The 24161-nt window shown below is 38.7% G+C and overlaps 1 protein-coding gene across 3 annotated transcripts in view; it reads left to right on the top strand.

Moving 5' to 3' along the window:
- Positions 1–24161, top strand: part of ZFHX4 (zinc finger homeobox 4) — a 157345-nt gene that overhangs the window by 61771 nt on the left and 71413 nt on the right. For all 3 annotated transcript variants that reach the window (XM_069957450.1, XM_069957448.1, XM_069957449.1), the window contains exon 4: positions 21356–21587. In XM_069957450.1, the coding sequence (XP_069813551.1) occupies positions 21356–21587 (232 nt within the window). The remainder of the gene's footprint in view (positions 1–21355; positions 21588–24161) is intronic.

The raw sequence follows: 24161 nt of genomic DNA, 5'->3' as shown, positions 1-24161 counted from the left end.
ATTACTCACTAAGCTAAACCATAAAAGGACAAAACCAACATGAGCCACCATAGACCCAGTAGATATATAATACTATGGCTGAGTTGAATTTGTCAATGGACTAATGCTGAGTTTGTCAGTTGGCATATAGTATATGATATTGTGATTTATCAATTATATGAAAGCTGATGATATGTTCATTCTCATAAAAACTTACTCCAAATACCCAATTCTTCTAATGCTTTCTGTGATATATTCAGCTTTTCTTTTCTTGCCCCTATTAACTAATTTTACATTTACTTTGTATAATAAAAATATGCAAGAAAGAAGTCTGTAAACAATAATACATTATATATATATATATATATATATATATATATATATATATATATATACAGATACCATCACTTTAAGGATCTATAACAATATCTCCGTAATTAGTGTCATGTCACTAACTGCAGTGGCCATCTCGGAATTAGATCTAAAATACATGTTAGTCATAGCGCCCTAACATTAGCACTACTTGTATTACTTTACCCTTCTTAACAACTGATTTTAATATCCCTGTTTTAATAAATGCTTCTGAAATCCATCTGGCCCAGCCACCTGTGCATATCCTCTTACTGAGTTAATTGTCTAATTGCTAGTTATCTAAAAGGAATCTTTAGAGCTTCTATGTTAATTGTGACACAGCCAAAATTAGAAGCTGTGAAGTGCACCCAGGCTCCATGATTAAACTTTCACATTCCAGTAAAATGAGCACATACTGCGATATATACCTGGCACAAGGTCTGTTGTATAAACACAGTCATCAAGGAAAACTAAACAACATGTTATAAGGAAGCAAATTAAAATCCGGTGTCTCATTAAAAAAAAAAGGCTAGTTACCTTAAATGATCACTAACCTGCATACAGTTTGTTTAGATAGGAAAATACATCTGTTATAGTCAAGAATGTGCAGGCAAAACATATGTGTACATGATAGAGCTTAAAAAAAAAACAATACTTTCTTAAAGGGATTGTCCACTGACTTCAGCTTAAGTACCCGACGTTCTAATATGTATGGTTGCCTCTCACTCCTCCCTGATGGCAGATGTCAGTAAGAGAAGATGTCAAGAAGAGTCTGACAGTTATCCCCCCCTTTCTATATTAAAATTGTATGCCAAGCTAAGGGTGCATGAATATGGAGTGAAGGGGGGGGGGGGGGGTAGCCATTGGCTAAATGAGCATTCAGGTGACATTTATCTGAAAAGTATAGCCAGCTTAACAATGGCCATACATTAGATAGAAGTAGGTTGATGGTTGAGAAAACATTGAACCATTGATCATCCAGCGATCATCCAGCCATACGCGTTTTAGTTTATATTGGGCATTTAAGTATATCAAAGTGGTCACACATATTCCTCAACGAAAGATCCGCTAACTTTGGTCAAAAATAAAAAATGTTAAATTTTATTTGCTTTATGGTTAAAATTGGCAATATTTATCAACGTTAGTCTACTGAGTATAGGCACTTTTACAACCACCATGTATTCCTTTGTACCTTTATCTGCTGGGCATGAGCCAGTCACACAGAAAGTTGACCTTGATGGCCTAGTAAGGTCCACCACAAATGGTGACTGAATCGGCACCATTTACATGTGAAATATGGATTCATATTCTCTTCCGCAACAAAGCATCTGGTAGGTCCATCACAGCTCAAGACTGCCAGATTGCATTGGTTCAGTAGCATCCCCATGATAGAATCTGATCTTATAAACGTCTGATCTTCTCTTTTCTTATGTATTTTTATAGTCTATTATTATGGTCTTTATGTCTATTATGTTAGGCTTTGACTATGGTCATCATATCTTTATTATAGTTTATAAAAAAATAAAAAATAAATGTAGATAATGTAAAAGCGGTTTATATACTAATGAGTTCATGAATTGCCAACCTGTATAATTTAGGGGACTATTAGGTATTTCATATAGGCAAAGACATGTTTAATTTTAGTGCCCCTTTAAATGTCCAAAAAAACTATTACAGGCCCTTAAAGGTTTATAAGCCGTAATTCTGCAGGAAAGGACAACACACAGCTCTGGTATTTGCGGTGGCTATTACGGTGAATGACGATACTAGATTAAACCCTCTGGAAAATATTCATTGTTTAGTTTACCTTTAGGACTTCTTTTGAAATTTAACAAGTTTTCACTTGTTAACTTGTGGCTACGTAAATTTACTGTATAATGAGTAAAAATGAGTGTCATTTTTTTTTCTCCTCAGTCTGCAATTTTTAAATTCTTAATGGCAAAGTGCGAATGATTATTTAATAGCGTTATTAAATATTAAACCATTAGGTCATGCACATTTTTTTTTGTAGACGAGATTTCACAGGGTTTTCTAGAATAATAGCTTTTATTAAAATGCTAAGCTTGTCCTTGTAGTGACAAGTAAACAATCGCTAATGATTGATCCTAATTGGGCAAAAGTGCTGGAACTTTTTAAATGTTATTCTCTTAAGAAACTCTGTCAGGAATTAGCTTTTTTTTGTACACAATGAAGAAATCCCGCCCACTTTTGTCACCGCCAGCCTTTGTCTTTATTTTGTAAAGTGGAAAGCACAGCAGTATCTAACAGTCATGGCGTTTAGGCATGTGATAGTGTATTTAATAGACTATTGTAACGGAAGGATTCGTAATGTAAAAATTGTTCTGCGACTTTTAATTCTATTTACTCATTTACATTTTCCTTTTTATTTTCAACAATGCTCTGTTTTTTTGGGGGTTGTATTGTTCAAAAGTGAGAAATCAGTTTTTAGTAGGGTCCCTAAGTATATTTTACAAATAACTTCTAAGGTAACCGTACAAATAGTCTTAGGCTATGTTCCCAGTATGTTTTGTTTATTGTTTTTTTCCAAAAAAGAATGGAAACTGCTTGCAATGAAATCAGCGTCCGCTCTTTTCTGCAGCATTGCATTGCATTGAATTCTGTGTTCCAACGTTGTTATTTTAACAACGAACATGCCAATCATAGCTGATCACACAATGTTAACTATGGCCGGCAGCCGTACTTTACATTGTAGTCAATGGTCAATTGAATTCCGGCACTCCCAATGGATAATGTTCCTGCAGCCGATACAGCAATGTCGGCTGCAAGATTTGTGCCGAATGTGCCCGGCATCCGGTAGTATAACACCGTCCGTTAGTATGCAAGTGTAAATATAGCTTTTGGGTAACATCTTACATTTGGTTACAGTAGACTTGAATAGGTTTCTGACCTTAAAAAATGTTAGAAAAGGGTAGAACTTCATTAAGAGTAATCCCATCTGTGTATGTTATTCTCTATCCTGTGAACTACATGGTGATGGGTGGTGGCCTGACTACTAGGACTTCCACCGTGAGAATAAGGAGAAATTGTGCGCAAGAATGGACGTGGAAAGTTCTTTGAGGCCACTGTACATTTCAGAAATGTTAGGTGGGCCCAAGGAGAATGAATGGAGCAGTGTCTATGCATATTCAGGGTACACAATTCATTCCGAGGACAGTTTTTTTACCTGTTCTCGTGACTGACGTTCCCAGTGGTTGGACCCCCACTGCTAAGCATACCCAGATGAGAATACCGCTTTAAGGCTCTTCTACATGGGACCATTGCCCTATAGAAAGGCACAATAAAGTAAAAACAGCTGATCTTATGGTATGTGTGGTTCTACAAGTCATATAAGCAGGGAATGTGTGTATTTCTGAGAAGAATGCATATGCAAAGCAGTGTGATGTCATACACTCATGGTTATCTCCCATCATCCCCTCCTACAGTGTAGGACATCACATGTCTCCTAACTCCACTGCTTCCTGCTCACCTACACCTTCTCTTTCTGTGGAGGGATCTATTTCACAGGCAGGGCAGCATAAAGTGCAGTGCCCTACGAGCAGCAGAACTGTTTCTCAGTAGCAGATCTGTATGTGAAGCCAGTGAGGGACTACAGGACAACCTTACACTTTGTAGGAAGTGTAGATAGATGTTATATCTGGAAGAAGAGTAAGGAATCATGGGATGTGTTTTCCATTACATTGGTAACCCAGTCCACAGTTGGCACAAACAACATAAAAACAACTGTGCTGCACAGGTAAAAAAAAAAAGCAATAGTGGCATCAAATGATATACGCATTAAGACACATATGGCTACTTTTCTATGTTATTTGTGAGCTCTGATCACCCCTTAAAATGCAGAAAATGTAGTTATATAAAAGGAAAAGTGGGATAATGATACAAATACATGAAAGCTACCACAATTCTTTATTTACCGTAGAAGCCGGCATGTTGAAGCCGATAAGTACAGCATACACAAATACATATGGAAATGCGAGGCTGTGCATATTATGAGAAACATTAGGAAGCTTCTCTTTCCTCCTCAGGCTAAAAGATTACTCACTAAACAATTAGGAAGAACAAAAACGCAAAGGTATATTTTATGGACCTTGACTTGGTTCTGCAAAATATGAACTAGACAGTGTTTACTGTAGCCAGAAAATCTGTTGGCATTGTTTCTGCATACGCAAAGAATCTCTGGATTGTCTCAAATTGTTAGCTGCCCATTTTCAGACATGCGAGCTTTTAGTGTGCAATTTAGGTCAAGGGATAGAGGGGGGGAGATGTGTTTAGGCGACAGATTTTAAATCACTATAATATAAATATGCTTCCCTTTTCATCCGGAATTTGCTTTCTTTCTAGGTAATTTAGTGGAGCAGACATGCACTCACGGTCGTCTTTGTAATGTTTGGGATTAGGGTAGTGAGGATTTAACGTTGACCCTTAATCTTCAACATCAACTTTAAGAGCGAAATATAATATGCAAATGGAAGGAGACCATTTTATGTTTACATATTTTAATCTGTATAATTTCGTTTTAAGATGCTGAGAGCCCGTCTTTGCTTTATTTATTAGAAATTCTAACGTGAGATAACGCTAAAATCACTTACGGCAATAGAAATGTAAAATCACTTTGTATATATTGACAATGACATATATCCTGATAATATTATGGGTATATGGGTCAGGGGCATAGGTATGATAGTGGAATATTTACCCTATGTGGTGAGTGCTGGCTGGTTGTGTACTTAGATTCAGGGCATAGGTAGTAAACTGAATATGCCCTAGGTCAGGGATGAGGAACCTTCGGCCCTCCAGCTGTTGCAAAACTAAAATTCCCATCATGCCTGGACAGCCAAAGCTTTAGCTTTAAAGGAGAAGTCAGGCCATTTTTTAAAATCGGCAGCTGGCAGGGGCAGGGGAAATTTGATTTTAAGTAGAAACTCATCTCTACCCGTGCCCACGATGAGGCTCGGGACCCCACCGGGTTCTGGGATCTCCAGCGCTGACACGTCACAACCTGGCTGATGGACTGGTCACTCAGCAGGTCACTGACTGGGGCGGGACGCCGCTCCAGTCACTTATTGGCTGAGTGGCAGATCCATCAGCTAGGACAGGCTTTTTTTCCCCTGAGTCATGACATCATCACAACTCGGGGGAAGATGCCTTCCAGTGGGGGTCCTGAGGGCGGCGAGGAGAGGTAAGTTCATACTTGGATGTTTTGGATGTCCAGGCATGATGGGAGTTGCAATTTTGCAATAGCTGGAGGGACAAAGGCTCTCCACCCCTGCCCTAGGTGAATACACGCTAACCTATGAGTATAGTTTATGAGTAATAGACGCTTTCTCTTACTGATTTTTTAACTTTTGTCACAGTTCTGATGAATACTGACAAAAGATAAAAGTCACTTTATATTACATTATCACATTCAATAATCAGATGTTAAGAAAAAGATTTAGTCCGGATCAGATAACTGTATTTTCATTGCCTCTTTATAATGTAATGTATCCTTTATGCCTATGGCAAAATATTCTTGGTTTTGTTGCAAGTGGATTTTTTTTTATCTTTTTAATTTTATTTTAAATTGGAACATGCATTTGATTAGGATTCCTTTCAGTAGAAAGATTTTTGCATGGGCTACTTCAATACACATAAGCACTGGCTATACTTTTATCATGTTGAATAGTTGTGTTTTAGACTTGTACTAGGTGTAACTTTGACAAAACTGCTCAATGCTCTTAACAAAGCCAAACCGAGCAAATTTGTAGCACGATACACATTGCATAGGTTAACAGCACCAACTAAGTTAACAGGTAACATGACAGATTACAGAAAAACCGACGTATTGCTTAAAGGGGATAGGTGGGATTATAAAAACGTAGCTGCATTCATCTAGAAACAGCACCACTGTTGCCTCAGTTTAATGGATGATAATAGAGCACAGTTGTAATACCTCACACAACCTGAGGACAGCTGTGGTGCTGTTTCTGGAAGGAGGTAGCTATGCTTTTCTAATCCTGGATAATCTCTTAAAGGTATTCTGGCACTTTGTCAAGTTTTTTAGACCATCTCTATCACAGTCAACTGATGACTAGATGTAGTAGCTGTAGTACCATAAAAAAAAAACTAGACAGAAGTAGCACTGGTCTTGCATCTTCATGCAGGCAACTAATAACTGGCAGATCAGGTATCATGATTCTGAAATGTTAATTTTTTTTTCATCTTGAAGGGGTTGTCCAGGTAGTAGAAGATGGCTGTAGCTTTCTGCTTCCCAATGCTTGCTGGCGATTCCCCATCCTTTCAGCCTTTTGATATGGGCTAATAATTGGGAGCATGAACTTTCCTTGAAACAAACATTCCCCCATACTGGCCAGTGTGGACTCTTAATAGATCAGCAGACAAACCTTCATCTTTTATACAGACATACAGTACAGTATATCACAGCTTCACCATCAATGTGCTGCTGTAGACAATGCATGTTAAAGAGAGGATTGAAGAAACGTTTAAGAGAAAAATCATTGCTTCATATCCTTCCCGATAGTTGACCAGCGAAACTAGAATACAAGAGCACCAATTGAATCCGTATATTGTCACTATGGGCATTAGAGCAGCCCACATAAAAAAGACCCTTATTCAATTTCTACTACATCTAGTTATCCATGTCTGTAGACCAAGGATGGGGAACCTTTGGCCCATCAGCTGTTGCAAAACTACAAATCCCAACATGTCTAAACAACCAAAGCTAAACCTTTTCTTTGCACGCATGATGGGAATAGTAGTTTTGCAACAGCTGGAGAGCCGAAGGTTCCCCATCCCTTCTGTCAAGGATTGTCAGTAGTATAGTTAGACAACTGATCCATTGTGCATCTGAAGGCCTGTAAAAATCTCATGTCTATGGCCTGCTTACGGCTATAATTATTGTCCCCGTTGCTTCAGTAAATCCATAACTACACTGTTGCCAAGAGAAATTGCGATGCCTGTAAGTGAACATAGATATAAATCCGTCATCCATTGGTTGATGGGATTTAAAATTATGAGTAAAGAAAAATTACATTGAAATTGCAAATAGTTATCTAGTCGTAGCTAACTGTAAATGTTTACTTCAAGTCGAAATACGGTTGAGTTTTCAGAAGGAAATAAATCAAGATTTTTTTTGTGTGTTGTTGCTCGAAGCTGCATTTCCTCATATTACCAAATAAATCCATAATTAATTTTTCCAAATGCATTAGGTTTTCAATGGAACAGAGAAACATAACATACATCTGGGTGATATATTTTAGACTTAATTAAAAAGGTTGCTTTCAAAACAGTTTTTTACAGAATAATTGCAGTCTTAACTCATTTATCTAACTTGGTCTTGCAGGTACAGAATGTAGACTTCCCTCCAGCTGTTTCAATCAAAACCAGTATTAAAATAATGTCTTTAGACAGAAAAAATGTTGAGATTGTAAATTTGATTTAGCCTGCATTTCTACATATATAATGATGTATAATTAATCTTTTGTAGTATACAGATTGTAAAGAAATCTCTTTATATCACATACTTCCAGCATGAAAATATTTTCGCCTTCAGACTTCCAGCTGTATGTACTCTAATAATGTTCTGTTATTAATTGGGGTGTTTAATGGGTTCTCTTTCCTGTTCTGCTTAATATTCTTGGTGATTTATAAGGTTTTCTTAACAACTCTCCCTCAGTCAATACAAATGTCCTACTGGGATCAGCTGTATATTTCAGGAAAGGTGCCTCCGTGGTAGAGATCAAAATGGAGACCTTCTACCGGGGCTGGCTTAAGTCACCATATTTCCTCATTGTGGGGTTAAGATTCTTCTACTTGAAATTCCATGGAGAACCAAGCAAATAGACAGATGTGTACTCACACTTCCCTTAAAGGGGTTATTCGGAGAGCAGAAAAAGTCTTACCTCTTCTGCTCTCCCGCATCCCACTTCTTCCCTCTAACTTCCTCATACGAGAGGGAGTAAGGAGCATGTTACCAGCCGTGAATGTAGTTGACACCACGTCGCCCGCAATTAGAAATGGTCAAACAGGGCCGAGGTTCAGCTTCCTACGTACCCGAACCATCACCATTTGACTCCTGCTGCCTTCCTGTTCCGTGGGAAAGGTGGATGCAGCCTAGGTAATAGGGAGTCAAATGCCAATGGTTCGGGCTCATGCGAACTTGAACCTCGGCCCTGTTTGATCATCTCTACACGCAATGTCCAATAGCTACCCAATGTTGCTGTAACATTGGTAACATTTTGGAATCTATTGATCATCGCCCGAAATATGCTCCCCTTTATCTGCAGAAGTGATCAGCAGAGACGGTCAGAGGGAGGAAGTGAAACACCAGAGAGCAGATGAGATAGGACCTTTCCTGCCCTCCGGATAACTCCTTTATGGATTGCAAATTCATATTAAACCAAATCAATACAATTTTACAACATACAATACTATGAGAATATTCAGCTTTATTTCTATCATCGGGTGTCCAGATATAGACAAAAACAGTGCATATATATGGTCAGAATGTAACCAAATCATGGTGAAAATCTGGTAGTCTGGAACTGCACATTGTAGAATACATTGGACTTAGGAAGAGATTCATAGAAAGTCTATGAGGCATGCTATAGATCCATACACCAAACTCCTGTCACTTCAAGGAGAGCCGATCAGAAATGAAGGGTCACAGAGCTCAGCTGAGCACTTCTTCTCCTTTACGGCAGTGGGTTCTCACCTTGAACCCCATGTTTCTAAGGGTGGATTTGATGCTAGCCATATAGCATCTCATTCATGCATGTCAAGAAACTCCTTACTCTTACAGTAGGGAGCACAAGGTCCCCTTGCTCTCAAAGCCCCTGTACTGCTGTATATTGTATGTTCGCCTCTTGAGGAAAGATGTAACATGCCACAGATTCATACCACCCATAGAAAAACTTATGCTAGCCAACCTGAGCTAGGTAGTCTTCTCTTTACAGACCCAATTGAGGGCCTTTTAGAACATGTTCCCTTGCCAACAAAGATAGGAAGGCAGGGTATGTATATTTATACATATGGTTTCCTGTGTATATTACTTACTAGTCATCACATTTTTAAACAGAATAACTTAAAACTCGGTATAAACCATTCTATTTCAGCTTTTAAGTAGTTTTCATGTGTTTGAGAACTGAAAACTCAAGGGAAAAGAGGCATTGATTTTTATCGACCTAACAGGTATCATGGACTGCAAACAATTAATCCTTTTCAAGATCTAATATATATCTAGTGCAGCTCAGCTACAGCTTGGCAGCAGTTTTCTGGACATAAGAAAGCTATTTATTAATTGTAAAATAAATCATTAATGAATAGGGCTGCATGTATGTTTGAGGAAAGTTATACCTCTCTGCTATGAATCTCTGACACCATGCCAAGAGTTCTACTGCCAAAAAGTTTAGTATTACATTTTTTTTTTACTTTAAACTCAATAGTGGTTACTGGTAACATGTGTTCTGCTGGAATTTTTTTTCTTTGCCTGGCCCAAATCCAAATAATGTTAGTGTGTGTGTTTAAAATACTTAAAAAAAAAATAAATTAGTCTTTTCTTTTTCATAAAGTCGGTAATCCAAGAACTAAGATGAAAACCTCTCTGTAGCTATAAAGTCCACAGAACATGCGTTATAAAGTTTTTCACTACACAAGTTTTCCTGAAGATACACAGCAGACCCATGTTCATGCCAGTAAGTTTACAGGTATGGGAGGAGAGGTCCAATGGAAAGTAATTCTAAACTAAGGTAATAAAACAATACACCACGGACAGGCAAAATATGTATCCGAATTGGTTATAACCAGTAAGATGTAAGTATGGTTTAAGGCCACTATATTTCTGAAGCATAGTGATTAGTGATTAAAGATGAGTTCACTTCCCGAGATTCCTTTCAGGGGGTTATGCTTAGAGTAGGTTCAGATTTACCCCTAGAATGCTATTTCTAGAGTGCAAGAACATACTGTAGGTGGTAATACATAAAATTGTTATGTACCCCTGTGGGTCATACAGTAAACAGCGATACATCGTGTTTATATTGCCATTTACTGTAGAGGAGCAGGAACGTGTTCTATTTTTATTTTGTATCGCCATACATTAAGGCACCATGGAAGTTACATAGTGACTGTATGCCTCCTTCTCAGCTTCTCCACTTACCTCCTTGTAAGAACAATAAGCAAAAATGTATTGCACATCACTGCATCTACTTACGGCACTCCATCTACCTACTGTAGAGTATCAGGGGCTCCTTTTAAAATGATAAGAGCCCTTGCTCCTCTGCTTGAGGGTGAAAATGGTCATTTACACCTGCATTTTTGTCGTCACTGGAAAGCCACAGAAGAAAACACCAGTCTGAGTCTGGCCACAGATCAGAGCTGGGGAAGAATGAGTATTACATCACTTAAGGGCTGAGAAGAAAGACTTAGTCTGGGCAATTAGTAAATATGGCACGGACAATTGTCTTTGACAGGAGTCCCTGCTCCTGCACTAGCTTTTCCCAAAGAAAATTCCAATTTGGATTCAGATAAAACAGTAATCATCTACCCTAAAAGGTTTTTGCATGTTTCCCTATTGGAGAAGAGTGCAACTCGAGCAAGTCTGATCGTGTGGCATTTGGATACCATTGGCTGAAGAAGTTGTATGCAGCCCTAGGGAGTCCAGGAAATCAACGTATGGCGAGTTGCGCTTGTCTCTGCTCCCTTCTGAACCTTATATGCTGTGTGGGGTAGACATGAAGTTTTGCGTGGTTCCATATATCTAAATATAAATTAATTGGAATCTGGAAACTTTTTTTTTTTTGGTAGCTGCTTTAAATATGTAGCAGTAGCAAATTCCACAGCTTGGTACATATAGAGTGCTTTCATCAGTCCCTTGGACGGTATGTGTTCATAGTGTCATTGTGCCATGACTGCATAACAAATATGCAAATCCAATATAATATCATGTAAAAATATTCCCGCTGCCAGTGACCCAAATATTCAACATGATATGACCAGCGTTACTTTTCTGCGGAGAATAACTTCAACATGATATACTGTGGCATAAGTCCCGCTGTAACAAAAGGATAAGGGAAGCATAACAGTCTGACACAGATAGTCTCATTGGGATCACCTTGCCAAAAACAGCATTAAAGTACTTTTCCCTATGAAGATTTCCAGCACTAGAAGTCTTCCTTACTTGAGCGCATTTACATTCATCAAACATGTCAATTCAGTGTGACTATTACAAGTAATCCCAGTAATCATTCATATTCCAGAGCTGTGCACCAGGGACTACATTGTGCAGTACACATATTTTATTGTAGATTTTTCTTGGGATAGTCACTTTATTCAGCCCATAGCCAAATATTAGCAGTCAATTCACCATTTCATAGTCTGAATAGCCTTTGACACTAGCCATCTCTGTTTACTAACAATGTGCCCAATTCTCAACGTCTCCAAGGAGCTCTACAGAATTCATGGTGCTTCACCCTTCAAAACAGAAGCTGCTTCCATGAGACTTTGAGACTCTCGAGATTATAAAATGCATGAAATAATGCTCATTGAGCAGAACTAGTGACTGTTTTCTCTCAGGGTAGGCAATGTTATGTAGAAGGAGCTTTACTGGACATTATAATGTTGTCATTTGTTTAGACTTGTTCTACAGTCAAGAATGACGTGAGGTTAAAATGTTTTCTAGTGAGTAAGTAAAACCTATGTAGTCACCATTGCGCAGTTTTACCTTTCATAACATATCATTCCTGACTTCTTCTTCTTTAGACATGTATTGTGCAACCAAAAATCCCAGGGTTTTACATATTTTTCTTTAATTATAGTTTTTTCCCCTGTATAAATACCAGATATACGACAGTTTAATGGATGGGAGTCATCGAGAGATCTCTTTCAACATTTGGAGCCTTATGGTTAATCATTGGTGAACAAACACTACCTTCCGTCCTTCAGATCACGTTCCTAAAATCACTAGATGGAACCAGAATTTTAACTCTGTATGTTAGAAAGTTAGAATAATTTATCTTATGTCTAGAGTTTATAGGGGGTTAATATATTTTACACAGCCACTGTGTCCAAGTGGGACATACAACATGAACCACCATGTTGACCTCTGCAATAGATGTAGGAGGATGTTTCAGCCTTAGGGATTGTTAACTCCTCTACTTTATGGGGGAGATTTATCAAAGGGTGTAAAATTTAGACAGGTGCAAACTGCCCACAGCAACCAATCACAGCTCAGCTTTCCTTTCAGCACTGCCTAAAGCTGAGCTGTGATTGGTTGCTGTGGGCAGTTTGCACCAGTCTAAATTTTACACCCTTTGATAAATCTCCCCCTATGTATCTATATACGCATACATCTTTTATATTTTATACATTTTATAGGGTCTGGAGTCAGATTAAAAATGGTTGACCCATGATAATGTCCAGATAAGGGAAGCTAATTTCTAAGGTTGTGTTTAGAACATGATTGTGCCCAGGGCTGTATTAACAGTTTCTGCTGCCCTAGGCACTAAACCTGAAGACGCCCCATCTTCACGCACCTATTGGCTATACCAGACCTGACTGATACCACCATACCCCTCACCCCCCTGGAAAAGACACCAGATTTACTGGCAAGTCTGAATGGGAGGAGGGAAACTAAAAAAATTAAAACAAAAAAATTAGTTTTTTCTGTCCCCCTGCTCCCTGGTGCTGCCCCCCTGCAAGGTGCTGCCCTAGGCACCGGACCACGGGTGCCTAATGGTAAATACGGCCCTGATTGTGCCATCCACGGCATATATGAGATGGGAAACTGCCAATCTACACATGTATGGACTGGCATGGGCCAATTGACTTTACTGAAATGGGTGTAGTAAACTGGTGACAACTTTTGGGTATGGACTCAAATGCTTGTTCATGACTGTCCAATCAAGTCTATATAGACATTCCATTTTACCAGTCCGACGATGTATACCTTTCTACGGATGGTACAATTGCTTAAATGGAACCTATCACTTGTTATGTGCTGGAACAAAATGAAACAGATGCAGATGGCAGGACCATGGGATTCTATGGCTAACTCTGAAAACTTGGATAACTACTCATTGGGACAGTTCTAAGAGTACCCCTCCAACTCTGAGTAATGCATCTCTCCCTAGAAGCGTATAAACATGTCACCCAATGGCAGCGAGGAGGGGAGCACGCGTGGGGACAGTCTTCCATGACCTGGGTCCCAGTGGCCTTTGGTTTCTCTGAAATACCCAACTTTGGCCATTGACCCCATAGTCGGGCCTGTACTTGTGGCGAAAATGCATCTGCATTATCTTCATGCTAATATATGGTGGTTGCATTATTATATAGTGCTGTATTAACACAAAAACTTGTAAGTATATGCCACCCTTTCTGACAAGAAGCTATCTCTATGTACTATACTATCTAAAGAAGTTATCTCTACATACATTCATTACAGCAGTGTATTTATAGAATGGAAATTTCTAAATGTATATTCGGTAAATCACAGTAATCCACAATAAGATAACCAAATAATAAAGCTAATCTACAAATTACAATTAACCTTCATAGGATTGCTAAAGCAATTACTCGCCGTCTTATGTTTGTAATCTTATTTTTGTTATGTATTGCTATGGGATTAATATTCTTTTTTCGTCTGTTGCAATTATCAGTCACCTGTGCGGCTCAACTGAATAAACACAAAGCATGGTCATGGTATATTCTATAACATGAAGTGATCTTCTCGTGCTGGCATGTTGGTGAGGGGCTGCTGATGAACTGTTAAATAAAATGATCTGTCCCCAGGCCAGTCACTTGGTTGGATGCCAAACAGTAATCCACTACAATTAACTATCATAGATGCAAGCAGTCCATTATCCCAACAGATCAGACTGCAGCCACCTGGAAGCTCACAGAACTCACCATAGTTTTTTTTTTTTTTTGTTCATCAATCACTTCTGGACTTATAAGAGATTTTAGCACATACAGGACCAAGCCAATGTTTTTCCACACGACTGGGTCAATCTTGCAAAGTGCGAGTTTAAAAAATTGTCTATTTTACTGAGTGTTTGCTTTCATGGCTTGTCAAAGCAGCATAACATTAAAAATGGGAATTACAAGATAACAAATTTCAAAAATTTCACAATGTTCTTATCTCCTTCAAATTCCTTTATGCCCATCAAATGCCTTTTCCTTGCCAAGATTTATCCTCTCCTAAAACATTAAAGGGGTTGTCTGGTGTTACTTTTTTTTCATAAAGGGGTTCACTGGCTAGAATATGAAGTATAAGGGTTACTTACCTCACTGACACACCACTGCGGCCATTCTGATGGTCACTGGTCAGGTCAGGTCAGCACTCGCTTGCTCCTCATTCCCCCACCCGCTGCCGGTGCTATTACACCCACTGACAGCGAGCGAGGAGGAGTGGGTAAGAGCTGGGGTGCGGGGAGTTGTGGGGGTCTCCCCGGACGATCATCAGATTACAGCCCTATTACACAGAGCGACGGCAGCATATCCTTAAAGGCTGTTAACGTTTCAACCTGTTGAAAGACAACGATCAGCCGACATCGCGCATGTAGGCTGATCGTTGTCTTCTATTACATGGGGCGATTATCAGCCGTAACGGCCAAAATCACCTGATTATGGCCAATAATTGCTTTGTGTAATAGGGCCTTTAGGTAGGGCCAGTGTAGGACTTAAAGGGAACTTGTCATCCTAAACCCATGAGTCACTGGGGGCTGTCCCTGATAGCTTCCTGCACTACTATCCTGAATTGATAGATCTCTTTCTGGGTATAGGGAGAGATCTTTAAGTCAAGGATTCTTAGTTCAGGTAGAATGAAAGTGATGACAGGTTCCCTCTAAGGCATGCAGTGATCCCATCCAGTTTTTTCCAAGACAATGCATGCATCTCCCCAGATGTTGGCTCTAGTGGCATCAAGGAGGTCATGGCATTACTAGACATGGCACTGGTTCCCAAGTACCCATTACATTACCCATTGGAATTACGTGTTACTGAACGCTGTGTCACTAGCAAGAAGAAATATAGATTGTTTAGTCTCAAAAGCATTGCACATTTATGTCTTATGAGATGCAGTGTTAACTTTTTCCATGTTATGTACATGGACATGATTCCATAGAACAGCGTTTGCTTATGTCTATCCGGAATACATCATTTTCCTAGCTTTTCAAATATCTGACAAGGAATTCTTGCTTCTTTTTTAACCAGCACAAACTTTGTGTCTGAATTATTTGAGTCTGGAAATGAAACCCCAGCGAGTGTGATAATAATTTATGCTATGCCAAGTACATTTGAAACGTGTATGGAGCCACTTGCTGAGAGACTCCTAATGGTAAAATGTGACACATAAATCACAATTCCCAAGTCAAGACAAGAACAAATGTTATTTTGCAAATGTTTTTATTAAAAACATTGCAATATAAGTTAGCACTATAGTACGCCAACACAAGCGCACGGTCTGTAAACGTTTTGGCGTTTGTTTTATTTTCAACACTCTAAAATATGTACAATGTACATATAGACATACAGATATTAGATGGAAAGATAGTGAGACATAGATATGCAAACAATAGATACACACAAGATAGAGAGAGATAGATATGGATTCATAGAGATAAATAGATAGATGTATAGACAAATAGTAGATAGATGATAAATGGATAGATGATAGATAGATAGATAGATAGATAGATAGATAGATAGATAGATAGATAGATAGATAGACAGACAGACAGATAGATAGATAGATAGATAGATAGATAGATAGATAGATAGAATATTCAGATAGTTTGACAGACAGAAATATATGAGATAGATACTACATTTGAGATGGATGGATAGGTGGATGGATGAATAGATAGATAGACAAATAGAAGATAGATAGATAGATAGATAGATAGATAGATAGATAGATAGATGCAAAAGATATGATAGGTACATATGATCTATAAGATAGATAGATGTGACAGGCATTTAGATGTGATAGATACATAGACAGACAGACAAACAGACACGCAGACAGACAGATAGATAGAATATCCAGATAGTTTGACAGACAGAAATATATGCGATAGATACTACATTTGATGTGGATGGATAGACGGACGGATGGATGGATGGATAGATAGATAGATAGATAGATAGATAGGAGATAGATAGATAGATAGATAGATAGATAATGGATGGATAGATAGATAGATAGATAGATAGATAGATAGATAGATAGATAGATAGATAGGAGATAGATAATGGATAGATAGATAGATAGATAGATAGATAGATAGATAGATAGAATAAATTGCAGTAATATGCACATTTTGTAGAATTTGTGCAGTGATGGAATCAGACCCTATGAGTAACAGATATCACATATGAAATGACATATTAGCATTTTTTGTTTTATTAGCGAGACATCTAGACACTGATCACACCAGATAGTGTCATGCCAAACATTAGGAATCATGCTAAATTACCAGATGTGAATTTGGAAAAGATGAAAGCAATGGGCAGATCTGTAAATGCGGCTGAATTGATAAGAGGCCTGCAGGATAGAGAATGCTCGCTGTATTAGTAACCCAACAAGTCAGTGGAGTTCTTTCTTCAGAAAGAAACAAAGATAGCAGTAATTAATGACCCTGACTCGGTGCCAGAAAAGCTTTCTTCTGACAACTTCAACTTAATTAAAACTTAAGACTTTTCAATGGCCTCAGAAAGCTCCTTATGGGGTAAACTCTTGCAGACTCGTGAGAAAATTTCGTAAGTTAAAGGAAAAGATGTGTGTTACTACTGGTACCATGACTCTAATCCCTGACAGTCAAAGAATCTATTTAACCAAGCCTTTTCTTTTAACTGGCTCACACCTGCAGGCTTACTGGCACTTCCTTTGCACCAGAAAGGGCATTTTTTGTGTTTCACGGCAGATCAGATAATGGACGTCTTGCTGATGCTTTTGTTTTTGTGCATTGTTCATTAGGCTGTGAGTATCGCAGTCCCACTTGATATGCTTGGTTTGTTTGTAGTATACTTTTGGTCACAGATTTTTGGACTGCTGCAACTTTGGGGGGAAAAGAAAAAGAACAAAAACAAAAAGAAAAAAAAGTTTCAACCTCTTCGTTGCAGAAAAGCTTGGTAATGTGCTCAATTTTATTATTTTTTTTTTTCCCTGTCAGGAAAGGGGTTAATGAAAAAGTTTTGCAAACTGAGATTCACACTTGAAGGGGTAATCTGAAAGACAGAGGCATGCTGTTCTTCACACTTCTGGATTCTAAGGAACAAACAATTTAGCCGGACTGGACTGTTTTTAGAAACAAATGTGTGTTTAAATAACTCTCGAGTCTTCTCACTCAAAATGATCCATTCAACCTACAAATGAAACAATCGATGATGACTTGTAACAGCAAAAAGAAGTTCTCGAGCGAAAAAAAAAAAAAGTCTACAGTACCATGCACTGCAAATGTAGAAGGAGGGTGCGGGAGCGGAAGCTATTTTAGGTAAACATTAGTATGTCAATTAGTACTGCTAGCAATATCGTACGAGATCAATACTCCAATTCCAGTATACCAACTTAGAGCTTTTAAGAGTTTTTAGGTTTTTTTTAACATCCAAGCTCATTTAGATGGCACCTACGCATTAGGCATTGGTATTACTGTTATCCTGGGTGCTGGTGTTTAATGATGTTTTCAGTGTTATGTAACTAGAGCATAATCAGTGTCTGCAACATTGTGACACAGTTTTTGTCGCATGCCACTGAGTTTTTAAGATCTGTGCTTGCTTTCGGTGAATGGAAATATGTAACGTTTACATTGAGGTGCACAGATCAATAAAAGGGTTTTTATAACCTATACCCAGAGCATAGGGGAGAAGTATGGGATTACTAGGGTGAAAATTTTAGGACACCCTCTACTCAATAGAATGGGGGTTTGCAACACCCCCCCCCCCCCATTTCTCTAGCACTTGGAATTAAAGGAGTTAACCCATCAAAAGCATTTATGCCATACATATGATCCAATGCACCCTGTTCTCCGCACCACACAACTGCATTGAGGAGGAGTTTGAGTGGAGGTGCCCCGCAGCTCCATTTAATGTCTATTGGGCTCATAGCTGAGGATAGCTGTTTTGTCGGCTCCATAGGCATTGTATGGAGCAGAGGTTTGCATGTGTGACCATGGCTCTTTTCATTGTACTGCAACAAGAAGGTACTAGGGCTCAGGAAACAATTCTTATAGTCTTTGAGTTGGGACCCTAGCAATCATTTATCCTGTGGATAGGTGATATTTTTTATGGGTTAGGCACATTGGATGGAATTGAACCATGCCACATACACCCACATTAAGAAAAATTTGGCTAAATTTGACAATTTTGGCAAGACCAGCCAAGGGCTATGTATTGTGTATGGAGGTCTTCCAACTATTCCCTACCAATGATGATGATGGGGAAGAGAAGGATCGGGCATGTTGCATTATAACTGCCAAATCCTTCTCTTCTTGGATAGATAATCTAACGCAAAGATGTCTGGCAGCAGCTTACCTCTCCTCTTTCCAGACAAGTTAAGTGTTAATGTGCACAGGGTGAATAGCCAGCTTTAGTTACAGAATAAATACCACTATCGTAATGTCACCTGACTTCTGTTTACTCACTTAAGTCAACTGGATCCATAACAAAACGCACTAAAAGAACAAAGTTACCTAAGGAACTAGATGTTGAAAGGCCATAGTGAATGCATATTCCCCACCATGTTACTCTTGTGAGTCACCTGTCAAAATGTCACTTACCTCTTAAAAGGTTGGTTCGGCTAACCCTGTTTGACTTGCAAAAAGAGATTACTCAGTAACATTTCGTTATTGTGGTAACAGGAAAGAGCAAGTCTTGCATATCATGTCAACGCTGTGGTTGCAAAGCATGCAGCGGGTAATTGAATCTTTACGGGTGTTTTTTTTTTTCTTTCCCCTCATTTAAACACATTCAGATGTCCAAATAGGAAAAAAAAAAGGTTGTTTTGGTTTATTTTGTCTAAATTCTTATATAAACTCTTATCAGTCAGATTAGTTTAGGAGATGACTCCTTCTGTTCTCAGTCTAGCAGATCCCATTGTCCATTGTCTGTCTAGGTGCATAATCATACAAACCTCTGCTGTCTGTTGGCACATTGCTCTGAGATATAGCGTCTATCTGGGCCAGCTACTATTGTAATCCTGGAGTTAGACTCTTAAATCAGCCCAGTTGTGGAATCGTCAATCAGCACATAAGACACAACTGGCACCATGCTCCACGCTATCTTGCCAAATCAGCATAACTTATAGTAAAATGGTTATTTTCGTTACTCAAACAATTCTACAATGGATTCTGGCCCATATAATATTTCAACAGTATGAAGGCCTATGTCCTCATCTAACAAAATCCTTTTCTTCAATGAAACAGCGCCATCTCTGGCCATAGGCTTTATTTGGTATTGTAGCTCATTCAGACAGCCATATCGAAGGCCAACTATGGGGAAGAAGGGCACTCTTTGGGGAGAAAAAACACTTTCTTGTAAAGCAAATCTATTCAGTTTTATCATCAATTATTTCTAGAAAATATAATGTAGAATGTGTTATATTACACACATATTCAATTGATATTCTGGCAAAAAATAAATATTTTCAAATCAACTGGTGCCGAAAAGTTACACAAATTTGTAAATGAATTCTATTTAAAAAAAAATTCAAGTCTTCAAGCCCTTATGAGCTGATATTTTCCCCTGGGGAAGTTGCTTATTTTTTCCAACCTGGCACAGTGCCCCCTGCTGCCACCTCTGGCCATGTCAGGGACTGTCTAGAGCAGGAGCAAATACTAAGAGCAAACCATTGCTGCTCTAGTTCCTGGTATGAACAGAGGTGGCAGCAAAGAGCATCATGTCAGATTGGAAGGAGCTAAACAATGTCCTCCAGGGAATAGAGCAGCTGATAAGTACTGGAAGACATAAAATTGTAAATAAAGGTAATTCAAAAAATTAAATAACTTTCTGGCACCAATTTTTTTTCTCTAGAATATTTCTTAAACTATCAGTCGGCAGAAGAGATATATCTATCAGACGTAATAGATGCAAAGATAGTGAGCACCATTATATGATTGCTTCTTTAAAAACCAACTAATGCAACTGTACATGCTGAAGAGTTGTAAAGATTTCCATTGAAGAGAAGAGGGAATTTTAAAGTATCCTATTACATGCCATGGGCAGAAATTAGAGTAGTCAGCGCTTACAAAAAAAAAGTGATTTTTTTTTTTTTTTTCAAAAAAATTTGATGTGGGTCACTGTGAATGGTGAAAAAAAAAGGTTCAGCATAATTTTGCCTGTTTCAAATTAGGTTAGGCTTCAAATTAAGTTACTTAGGATTTTAGTGTTCCTAACATATGATTAAGAGAAACAGTTTTGTTTATAGAAAATGTAAGTTTATTCGATGCATGTAGATTTATAGAAAATTTAAATAAACATTTACTTTCGAGTCAGGACTTATTACATGAAATCCTCTTGATGTGCGAGACCCTGCTTACACATCCCTGGCCCAGTGTTTGCTCACTGACTTTATATATAGTTTTTACATTGCATTAAATATTAATTAGACTTCAAAGAAAAGCCCTCTTTACGGGAACACTGGCTTGTTTCATCATGCAGATTCGATTATTTGGCTATACACTTCCACATTTCTTCACTGTTTTTAATATCTCCAGACTACAAGAGGTCAATACAAGTCAGGTTCAATTTTATTTTAACCTCTGAGATGCTTGGATGGAGGAGTATTGCGTTTCAGACAGACACCTCTTATTACGCTCTGACTGCGGTAATAGGGTATGATGGATATTTGGGATAATTCTCTCCTGCTGCTGTTTTTGCTTCTTTTCTCGTGACATCTGTGGGTGATAAAGATGGACTGTTTTCGAGAAATCCTTAAATGCAATTAATAAATTTTAAAATTATATTTTTCAATACTCGATATTTTAATTTAAAACGTTTTTTTCCCCTCGTTCTTTTTCAGTACTTGCAAAAACATGAGAGCACAATGAGTGCTGAGTCGTGCTACTACTACTGCGCCCTGTGCGACTACTCCACAAAGATCAAGTTGAACTTGGTACAGCACGTTCGGTCGGTGAAGCACCAGCAGACGGAGGGTCTACGCAAGCTGCAGTTACATCAGCAGGGTCTTTCACTGGATGAGGACAGCCTAAGCGAGATCTTCTTTGTGAAAGACTGCCCACCGAATGATCCTGGTGAGTAATTCTCCAAAGAGGCTAGTCCCTAGGCCCTCCTCCCCCCCCCTACCCCCCCCCACCCCGTATAGCTCGTCCCTCAGTGTAAAACACGGCAGCTCTTAATCTCTCAGAAATGAACATGTTGTTCCCATTAAAGCCTTCTTTTTATATCAGTACCATACGCAGTTCTGCATGCGGTGACATCTTTAGCAGGCATGCAGGAGGTTATGAAACCCTACCTTGGGAGGATCTCACAGTGAAATTTTTTCCCCGAGAGAGAGTTTTAATTTCCTTTCTCATGACCAAAGCAATTTGGCTTTCATTTAAAAGTTTCTTTGCTGCCAGCAGCTAATAAGTGTAACAGGACTGTAAAACATTCGGAGACAAAAAAAAAAGATTAATAGTTTTATTTGAGAGAGACCAGTAATTTAAAACATAAGACCTAGTCAGGGTCCATTATACAATAATTCCAATGTTAATGCTACTTTGCAAAACGAGCGCTTAACTTGTTTTTGCTTTGCTTGACCTGGCGCAGGGAAACAGCTAACACATTTTGAATGGCATTCCAAAACTGAATTAATCTCTGTTCCCTAAAGTGTCCTGTTTGTATATGAAATCCAGAAACAGATGGTCATGAGCTGAAAACCACATGCAAAACTTCATGCATTAAACCTACCCATATTGGAATTAAATGAGACGGCTGTACTTTTGGCTTTAATTATAAATGGATCAAAGGTGGTTTCAGGTTTTGGGTGCACAAGAAAAGCCTATTTAGATAAATCATTATTATGCATTTAAAAAAGACTGTTTTACTTTTTTTTTTTTTCCTTTGGCAAGCCGGGGACGTGTTTAAATCTGTCAGAAGACATATTGACTCAGTACACCTTTTATAAATGTGCTAGTGTTAAAAATATACTTGAATTAGTAGTTGCAGGCCGCAAGGTAAATTTTAGGATATATCAGGTGAGCAAATTCTAAGGATATATTTTTCAACAGAGTCACATTCTCTGCTTGACGATTTTTTTTTTAATATAGCTTATAGACTAACTTTTTTTTTTTTTTTACCAATAATATAGAATATAAAATATATAAAAAATTTCCTCAATGTAATGAATTGCTAGAATTATTTATTAGTTGAAACTGTAACTTTAGTAGAGAGGGTTTTTTTTTCCCCAGATTTAATATAGTTATTCATCACTCTGGTGTGAACTGGGCTTCAAGTCATTTTTTTTTTTTTTTCACAAGACCAGCCATCATAAACCTGTAAAGATATTTCATATATGAGTTCCCATTTCCTTGTATTACAGTGTTAGTATACGTGCACACTACGTAATCCCGACGGAACACCTGTCGCGGATTCCGCAGCTCGCACCCACTTGCAGACTCTGGTGGCTGCGCGCATCTCTGCAGCTTCTATAGACTCCATTCTATGGTTTACCAAATTCCGCCGTCCGCCCAAAGAATGAACCGACTCATTCTTTGGGTGGACGGTGGAATCTGGCAAACCATAGAATGAAGCCTATGGTAGCAGCGGAGATGCTGGCAGCCACCAGAGTCTGCGAGTGGGTGCGAGCTGCGGAATCCACAACGGGTGTTCCGTCGGGATTACGTAGTGTGCACATACCCTAACAGATCTTCAGTGCTAAAGGGTTTTTCCTGTGAAATCAAGTTATACCCTAACTAACCCATAACTAACTGATCACAGCAGGTCTGATGACTGGAACCCTCCATGATCTCAAAAATGGACCTGGCTTTCCCCGCTGAATGGAGTGGCAGTGCATACACATGGCCAACACTCTATTCATACTCTTTGGGAGATAGCCAAGTGTTGTAAGTGTTGTTCAGTCAATAGAAGTATGGTGTACATCCATGACCAGAGCTCTGGTCTCTTGGATGACTTGGAGACCCATTCTAGAGATTGAAGGGGAGGCTGCAGATAGAACTCCTGTGATCATTTAGGCATAACCTTATTTTGTGGGGAAATTATTTTAATTTATCTAAGATAGTCCCGCTCAGTGTGATCTTGAGAATTAGGATCATGACACTAGCCTTCATTGAGATAAGGGGACTGTACCTGTATTTGACTGTTATTATTCTGAAAGTAATGCCTGAACCACATCTTAAAGCACAATAAACCCCTATGGTGTAGTATGTTGGAATATGGACCATCAAAGGGGCTGTCCATTACTTAATTGCTGTGATTCCCTGTTGCTATTTTGGCAATGCCAAGTCCCTGCTAACTGCTTTCTGGTCCCCTCTTTGCACAAAAACAACCTGCTCAACCAATCACTGCCTAAAGCGGGTCACCTCTGTAGCCAGTGATTGGCTGAGCAGTCACTTGCCTTCATCAATACATCTCCAGGAAGTGCTAAGAAGCAGGAACTGGGCACTGTGAGAACAGTCATGGCAAGTGAGTACTGCTTTTTAAAAATTTTCATTCTAGCCTGGCTGCTATTTAAATATTTTAGAATTAGACAACCCCTTTTAATACATGTACAATAAACTTGCAGTTTTGATGGTTAGGGGTTAATACTTTTTGGTTATAGAAGAGAAAGCACAGTATAAAGCCATACACATCAGGTTATACTGAAA

The sequence above is a fragment of the Dendropsophus ebraccatus genome, chromosome 2 (genome assembly GCF_027789765.1).
Source record: "Dendropsophus ebraccatus isolate aDenEbr1 chromosome 2, aDenEbr1.pat, whole genome shotgun sequence".
Classification (NCBI taxonomy): Eukaryota; Metazoa; Chordata; class Amphibia; order Anura; family Hylidae; genus Dendropsophus; species Dendropsophus ebraccatus.
Note: the sequence above shows the minus strand (reverse complement) of the source record. Positions and strands in the feature narration are given on the sequence as shown.